General features: G+C 41.8%; 1 protein-coding gene across 2 annotated transcripts in view; it reads right to left on the reverse strand.

Moving 5' to 3' along the window:
• The window catches only part of LOC148849599 (protein FAR1-RELATED SEQUENCE 5-like), a 28,219-nt gene extending 20,063 nt beyond the window's left edge, over positions 1 to 8,156 (reverse strand). The window contains exons 1-2 of one of the 2 annotated variants that reach the window (XM_088951816.1): positions 7,912 to 8,152; positions 5,637 to 7,138 (exon numbers count right to left, since the gene is read on the reverse strand). In XM_088951816.1, coding sequence (XP_088807942.1) covers positions 5,637 to 7,121 — 1,485 coding nt within the window. In that variant the 5' untranslated portion in view covers positions 7,122 to 7,138; positions 7,912 to 8,152. Of the gene's footprint in view, positions 1 to 5,636 lie in introns of both variants that reach the window. The other variant, XM_088951815.1, reaches the window with a different exon arrangement.
• Positions 8,157 to 8,715: the final 559 nt, after the last annotated feature.

The raw sequence follows: 8,715 nt of genomic DNA on the forward strand, positions 1-8,715 counted from the left end.
TTGTCCATTCAGAACCAAGCTGAGGAAATAGATAACATTCACACTCCAAAACAGGGAATTACAGACATTGTTACTAGTCACTGCAGTTCCCCCCAGAACCAGCAAAACCCATGTATATGTGTCAATTCGATTTTTATTACTAATGACTACTCTCTGTCTGTTGTGCCAGATTCCCTTCCCATTCCAGAGGATAGAGCCCGTGTTGGAGAAAAAGGAAGAAAAGAGAGTGGTAGAAGTGGAGATGACATTGAAAAAGGTAAAAGGGACGAGGCAATAAAGAGAAATATAAGAATCTAGGAAATGTTAAAGAGGCTAGTGGATGAATTTGAGGAAAATAACTTATAGAAGGAGATGGCAGATGGGCTAGGTGTAGAAAATGATAACAAGGTTGTAGGAAGTGGTGAGGGAATAAGTAGGAAAGGAAGTCCCAATAAGTTAAGTGTGAGGGAGGGGAATAGTGAGGATTCCGTGGCAGTTTTTGTGAGGAACCTGGGGTGTAGCTTGAAAAACCCAAATGATCCGAAGATTTTCTTGCAAAAGGAGGAAGGTAAGGTGAGGAAGAGGAAACTGAGAAAGGCCGAAAGACTGATAAGGAATGTTGGAGGGGACAAGATTTTGGGTGTCAAAAGGGAAAGAAGGAAGGGGGTTAAGTGATGACCTATTGGGTTTGGGGGAGGAAAACAAGAGAGCATAATGAAAATTGTCAGTTGGAATGTTAGAGGGTTGGGAAGTGCTAGGAAAAGAGCAGTAATTAAAGAGGTGATTAAAAGATAAACCCAGATATAGGTTACAGGAGTCTAAGAGAGCAGAATTTGATGCTAGATGGGCCAGGAGTATTTGAGAGCTAGGGGGATCAGTTGGGTTACTGCTCCTTCTTGGGGGGTCTGCAGGGGGTATAATTACACTTTGGAAGAATGAGGTCTGCATAGGATTGGAAGAGCTGATAGGCCAATTTTCAGTATCTTTGAAGTTTAGGCAGGTGGAGGATGGATTTGAGTGGGTTTTAACAAATGTTTACGGGCCTAATGATTATAGAGAGAGGAGGGTTCTATGGGAAGAATTGGGGGATATAAGGGGTTTGTGGGAAGGACCTTGGTGTATAGGAGGTGATTTTAATGTAGCCAGGTTTTCAGAAGAAACAAATAATCCTAGGCAGAGGGTGACTACAAGCATGAGGAAGTTTAACCAGTTTGTAGAGGTGTTTGAACTTAAAGAGATTCCTATGGTGCATAGTAACATCACATGGTCCAATCTACAAGTTAATCCCATTTGTTCTAGGCTGGATAGGCTTCTCTTCTCAGTAGATTGGGAGGAAAATTGGGGTAATTTGACCTCGAGGACACTTCCTAGGGTAACCTCAGATCATTGGCCGATTATGATTGGAGAGGAAGAATTGAAAAATACAGGGCCTGCCCCGTTCGGATTTGAAAATATGTGGTTACACCACCCAGGTTTCATTAATAAAATCAAGGAAGGGTGGTTAGAAAGTGACCCCTCGGTAGAATAGTGTGGAATGAGGTTCCATAGAAGGTTACAATTTTTGAAGGGCAAAATTAAGGAATGGAATAAACTTGAATTTGGGAGACTAGAAAAAAGGAAGCAAGCTGTGATTGCACAACTAGAAGACATGGATGTGAAGGAAGGGAGGGGTTGTATTACACAGGAGGACAAAGAACAAAGGTAGAAATTGCGAAAACAATTGGAGGATGAATTGCTCAAGGAGGAAATTAGTTGGAAGCAAAAGTCAATGTGTAAATGGTTGAAGGAGGGGGATAGGAATACCAAATTTTTTCATGCTATGGCAAGTTGGAGAAGAAGAAAAAATCTCACCTCAAGCTTGGAAGTGGAGGGGACAATCATTTCTAATCATGGTGAGATTGCTAGAGCCTTTGCAAACCATTTTAAATCTATCTATAGGAAGCCTTTAAGTAATAGAGTGTGGATTGAGGGGATGGAGTGGCCAAATCTAAGTGGAAGGGATAGGGAGTGGTTGTAGAGGAAGTTTGAAATGGAGGAAGTCAGAGAGGCAATATTCTCTAAGGATAGATCAAAAGCACTAGGCCCAGATGGTTTTACGATGGCATTTTATCAAGACTGTTAGGAGCTAATAATGGTCTAGGCCCAGATGGTTTTGAAAGAGGAGCTAATAATGGTCTTTGATGAGTTTCACAGAAGAGGAGAGATCAATCTGGGGTTGAATTCTACTTTCATTGCTTTGGTTCCCAAGAAGAGAGAAGCAACACACCCAAGGGACTACAGACCAATCAGTTCAGTTAATAGCTTGTATAAGATCATTGCGAAGGTCTTGTCTATTAGAATTAGATAGGTACTCACTACCATTGTGTCAAATAACCAAGGAGCTTTTGTGAGAGTTAGACAGATAATTGATCAAATACTTATAGCAAATGAGAGTGTGGAGGACTCAAGAAATCAAGGAAAAAGGGTGTGGTTTGTAAGTTAGATTTGGAAAAGACCTATGACTTGGTAGATTGGTCATTTTTTATGGAGGTGATGATCAATTTTGGGTTCGGGGATAGATGGTGCAGGTGGGTGCTGGGATGTATTAGGACTTGCCATTACTCTATTTTGGTGAATGGAACGGTGGTGGACTTCTTCCCAGCATTGAGGGGAATAAGACAAGGAAACCCCCTTTCTCCTTTCTTGTTCGCCTTGGTTGCTGAAGTCTTGGGGAGATTGATCTCTAGGGAAGATTCTAGGAGCTTAATCAAAGGGTGGAGGGTAGGCAAGGAGAACACACCACTCACACACTTGCAGTTCGCAGATGATACGATTCTTTTCTGTGAGGGAGGGGACATGACTTGGAATAGGAATTTGAAAACACTATACAACTTTTTGAGCAAATGTCAAATCTAAAAGTTAACTTTGATAAAAGTTGTGTGGTGGGTGTGAATATGGGGGGAAGTGAGATCTTTGCATGTGCAAACATTTTGGAATTTGAAGTGTCGAATTGGCCTCTAACTTACCTCGGTCTTCCTCTTGGAGATATTCCTCAGAAAGGAAGTTTTTGGACTCCGATTGTGGAGAGGTTTGAAAAGAAACTTGCATCTTGGAAGAAGAATTATTTATCTCTAGGAGGAAGAATCACCCTAATTAGGGCTACCTTAGCTAACCTACCCGTTTATTACCTTTCAGTTTTTAAAGTGCCTACAGGGGTAGCTGACAAGTTGGAAAAGTTGATGAGAGATTTCTTGTGGAAGCCTAGGGAGGAGAAAAAGGATCATAGGGTTAGGTGAAAGGTGGTGTGTAGAAGTTAGCAAGAGGGAGGCTTAGGGATTGCGAATATTAGGAAGAGGAACTTGACTCTACTAGGGAAATGGTTGTGGAAATTCTCATTGGAAAAGGAAAAGTTGTGGGCTAAGATAATTGGCAGTATTCACGGGCTTGCAAAGAATGGATGGGACTCTGGGATTATGGCTATGGCAACAAGAGCATCACCATGGAAATCAATCCATGCTATTTTGCCTCTATTATCTCCTTGGATTAGGTATGATTTGCACTCGGGTAACTCAATTAAGTTTTGGGAACATGTGTGGATTGGGGATCATCCGTTGAAAGACCAATTTCCGGCCCTTTTTGCAAACTCTACCTTCAAAAATGAACCAATTGCCACTTTCCTTGTTCCCTCAAATTCAAATTCTGGGTTTGGGTGGAACTTGAACTGAATTGTACATCTAATCTCCTGTCCATTCTTGATGGGGTTTTCTTGGAGCCGACAAAAACAGATAGTAGGATTTGGACCTTGTCTCCTTCTAGATTCTTTACTTGTGCCTCCTTCTTTAAAGCCCTATTGCATCTGGAAAGTCCTATTGGCTTGTCATTCCCTGTCAAGGATGTGTGGTGTCGACCTATACCTTCGAGGTTTGGGAGTTTCTGTTGGGAAGCTTTTCTGGAAAAAATTAACACAGGTGACTTACTTCAAAGAAAAAGACCCAATAGTTGTTTATCTCCACATTGGTGTATTCTCTGTAGAGATGCTGGTGAGTCCGGTTACCACTTATTAATATCCTGTGTTTTGGTAAAAAATATTTGGGAACGGTTTGCTTCTTTGTTTAGGGGCAAGTGGACTCCCCCAACGAATGTGCAAAGCTTGTTTATCTCTTCCTTTGTTAACTGCCCAACAAAAAGATCAAGGATCATGTGGAGGTGTGTGGGAGCTATTGTTTGCTGGACAATATGGGAAGAAAGGAATTCAAGGATTTTCTTAGAAAAGGAGAGAGGGTTGGAAAATATGTTGGAAGTGATCCATATAAGGGTAATACACTGGTTGAAGACAATGGATGAGTTCACAGATTTTTCAACAGATGATATGTTAAGGAAATGGAAAGAAATTGCAAGTTGAGTCTCGGCTAAGAAGACCCTGAATACTGCATGGAATCCTCCTCCTCCTGGATTTATCAAATTAAATTTTGATGGTCGTAGCATGGGGAATCCAGGGCCTTCAGGTATTAGGGGGTTTTACGAGATGAGAATGGTAATATAACAATTATGTTCTCTAGCTCAATTGGAGTGGGGGATTCGTTGAGGGCTGAGGTGTTAGCAGCCTTGGAAGGGGTACAAAGGGCTAAAGAACTAATGGTCAAGAAGCTGATTGTAGAGGGAGATTCTGGTGGTAGTGAACTGGTTGAAAGAAGACAATTCTAAGCTCTGGAGTTACAGTAATGAGAAGAGGAAATTCAAATGATTGTCCAAGAATATAGAAGTTCAGTGTAATTGGGTTAAGAGAAGTGCAAACTCGTTTGCTGATGGTTTGACTAGGCAAGGAGTGAATAGGATTTCTGGGTTCTGAGCTCAGTTGTAATTGTTTTGTTCTATTTCAGCTTGGGATTTATCCTTTCCCTGGGGAGTTAAGATTCTTTAGCTCCCCTTTTCTTTGTAATAGTTCCCTTCCAGCTACCCTTTTCTTTAGCTCCCATTTTCTTTGTATCTGTGCATGTCTGTGTAGGAAGGGGGAACCTCTAACCCTTCTGCTATGCAAAAATACATTAATGTAGTAGAGTTCAATATCAACATACTGAAGATAGTTGAAGATTATCAGGGAAGAAACCATTGAGAGGAGTTCCCTTTTCTTGAAAAAAGTAAATTATTGTATTGTATTGATCTTCAAAAGGCAAAAATCCCCTGTACAACTAGAGGCTACACAAAGGGAATGTACAAGGTAGTCACTTTACACTAAGGCTCAGTTTGGAAGGAGTGCAAATGCAAATATATAGAGTGCAAAACCTTATATTTTGTATGTATTTGCACTGTACATCTTTGCATTTGTACTCATTCCAAACTGAGCCTCTGGAATCAATCCTTGGATGTTTACTAAACGATTCTCAAAATCAAATAAAGAATTGGGACTGCTTTCTCTAAAAAGTGTGGGGCTCACAATTCAAGATGACACCTTTCCCATTGAGAGGAGTTCCCTATGTGTAACCACTCAAAATTTCCTAATAAGAACAGAACTGGTTTTGCTTTAAAATGTAGAAGACAGAAATTTAGCAAAAAACAGTGAAGACCACGTTTATTAAAGAGGGAACAGAAGAAAAATAGCATAATTCTGCAAGAATAATGGACAATAATACTTGTTAAGAGAATTTAAACAGAAAATGCCTTATTATCGAAGAACTTACCAGAGAGTAGGATTGAGGCTGGCCCATACAGTTTCCTTCACCAGTACGCATTTCCCGGTTCCCTCCATTTACCATGGTTCCAAGCTGTGTGACCCCATGACCATGCTTTTTTGCAGCAGCAACCTTCTTTGAAGCCTCTTGTAAAGCCTCCATAGCCACATTGTAAATATGTATAGATTTTGCCCCTTCTTCAACATATTTGATGGCTTCCTGGCGTAGGTTGTTGTACCTAACTGTTGCCGACTCTCGAGAGTTACTTGGCATGTCAAGAGCACGCTCATCCAAAACCACACCACTCTTGGCATTTCTTGTCCACCGTTTCAAGACATAGTGAGATGGAAGTGTAAGAACATTTGTCGCCCTGAAGACTGCTAATATATGCCTACAAATAATACCAGAAAACTCAAACATCTGGCAACTACAGTTAGCTTTCTTTTCAAAAACACTGAACCTAACAATGTGTGCCTTGTGGTCCTCCCCAAATTTTGCCACTCTATATGTGGTGACAGTCCCAGTGTCCTCAATCTTAGTTGCAGGATTAGCAAGAGTTTCGACCAATTCCTCTTGGAATTTCATGAATATTCTCCTTGTGTAAATGTTTGCTGCTTGTTTTTCCATAGGAGAGGGTGTCTTTAGAACCGGTGCAGTGTTAATTGTATCGTAATCTGCCTTTACTTCTTTTTCATGACGGCTTGCTACGGCCTTCTCATACTGCTTAATTAAAACCTGTATGGTGGTCGATGCATTAACAAACCCATCAAAGTATGAGTTTACACTATCACTCCCCTGGGTAATGGACATCTCTCCAAAGAAGGTGCCCCGCAAGTAAACAGGTACCCATTGCTGACGGGCATTGTACATGGACTGAACCCATTCATTTCCCACAAGACCATACCTCTGAATGAGCGACTCCCAGCATGCCTCAAACTCATCAACCGTTTCAGTTGCATTGATACACTTTCGGAACTCTGCTTCGAGAGTAGGTTGTAATTGATTAACCTGAGACAATTTCTCCTGGGCTTCTCTAAATATGTTCCACTTGCAAAACCGATGACGGGCATCCGGGAAAACCTGCCCAACAGCTGCCCTTATGACTCTATCATGGTCAGTTGTAATCGAAATTGGCCGCCGCCCAGACATAGCAGCAAGCCAAGTCTCAAAGAGCCAAACAAATGACGATTCCGATTCGTTGAGAAGTAATGCACAACCAAACAACACCGGCTGCCCATGATGGTTCAACCCAGTAAACGGTGCAAAGGGGACCCTATACCGATTCGTCCTGTAAGTCGTATCGAATGTCACTGTGTCCCCAAAATAACTATAATTCATCCTAGAACTAGCATCAGCCCAGAAAATATTCCCCGTCGATAGCTCATCTCCTTGAATTGCATAAAAGAAAGAAGGGTTCTCCGCCTGCATTCGCTTTAGATAGTCCAACACATGTTGACCCCCGCTCCCAAGGGACCTCTGCCTGCTGCTACTCATGTAGTTTCGGCAATCAACTGTAGTAAAACCGACATTGTTAATCCCACCAGATTCCTTAATCAGCACCGACATGACCCCACTCGGGCCAATCCCGGCCGCCTGAAGGGTATCAATGAGGCTCCGAGCGGGGCCCGATACGTGCCTATGCGACCGGAGGCAATGCACCTTATCGGGCGGTACCAGCTCGTGATTGTGCTCTCTGAAGAATTTGGAGACTACCCATTTGCCTGAATCAAGTCTTTTCACCGTAATCATTGCCTTGCAACCAACCCTCGTCACCGCTCGTTGCCGCTTCGATGACCGACCTTCAGTGTCGTCGCCGTCCCGGCAGCGGCGGAAACCTTCCCGGGAGCAGACGACTTGACGACAAATAATGGCGCCATCGCGGCGGGAGCGGTGGTAGACGCTGACCCGGGTGCTGAAACCAACGCGGCGGGCGTAGGAGTTATAGAAGATCCGGGCGGACTCCTCCGACTCGAATTCCATGCCCTCGTAGGGTTCCAGAACCGGGTCCAAGGAATCGACGGTTGCTGCGAGGTCTCGCCCGGAGACGAGGTCGTCGTCGTTGTAGTCATCGTCATCGTCGTCGGGGTGTACGACGTCAACGGCGATGGCTGTGTCGTCGTCTTCGCCAGAGCCACCAGCCATCACGTCGAATTCGATAACCTCGTTGGGCATGTTCAGAGGTTCGAACTCCATGTTTTGAGTGGTTGTGGTTAGGGTCGTTGAATTGGGTCTTTGTTTCTATGCATCATTTTGATAGTAGGTTTGAGAGAGAAGAATGACTGACCGGAGATCGGAACGGCAGTTTTGGCTCCGGCGAGATGATGCACTCACTGAGTGCTGTGTGCGAGCTCCATCAAAGAGAAATCCTTAAGAGGTCCTTTTCTAGGGTTTTGGGAGGGGAGGAATAGAGAAAGCGAAAGAGAGAATATGTTCCTCAGAGTCGAAGGGGAGAGTGTTCAGATTTTTCAGGGGGTGTTGGAGGGGTGGGAAATGGCAACTCGACGCGCAACTGATAATTGTCGCGCAACTGAATTAATCTTTACCATCTGAAATTTATTAATTTTACAATTTTATCCTTAAAATATACAATTTGAAAATATTGAATTCAATCTATATTATCTCATAAAAATAATTTTTAATGTAAAATTAATATTATAACAATAAAATTAATAATTAATAATTACTAATTACTAATTAATAAATGAAACGATTAAAATTAAAAAAATTAATGACTATAAAAATATTAAAATAATTAATAATTTATACAAATAAAAATTAAAATAATTTTTAAAAATTAATGAAATAATTAAAAATTACTAATTAATAAAAATAATTATTAAATAACACAAGTAAATTCAATAAAAAATAATTAATGTTTAATAAAAATAATTAAGAGAGGTATTATTATTATTCACCAAAGTACCGAACCACCACTATGCATGTTGTAGGGCGGCGGTGGTGGTGGTGGGAAGAGAGGGGGGGAGGGAGGGAGAGAGAGAGAGAGACAACAACAATCTTGTTGAATCTAGGGTTCCAAATATCAAAGTTTGTTTTGATTTTCCTTTAGAAAGGAAAGATTGGTTTTGTA

The sequence above is a fragment of the Nelumbo lutea genome, chromosome 6 (assembly GCF_056320005.1).
Source record: "Nelumbo lutea isolate HS-2025 chromosome 6, American lotus-T2T, whole genome shotgun sequence".
In the NCBI taxonomy this organism is placed as follows: domain Eukaryota; kingdom Viridiplantae; phylum Streptophyta; class Magnoliopsida; order Proteales; family Nelumbonaceae; genus Nelumbo; species Nelumbo lutea.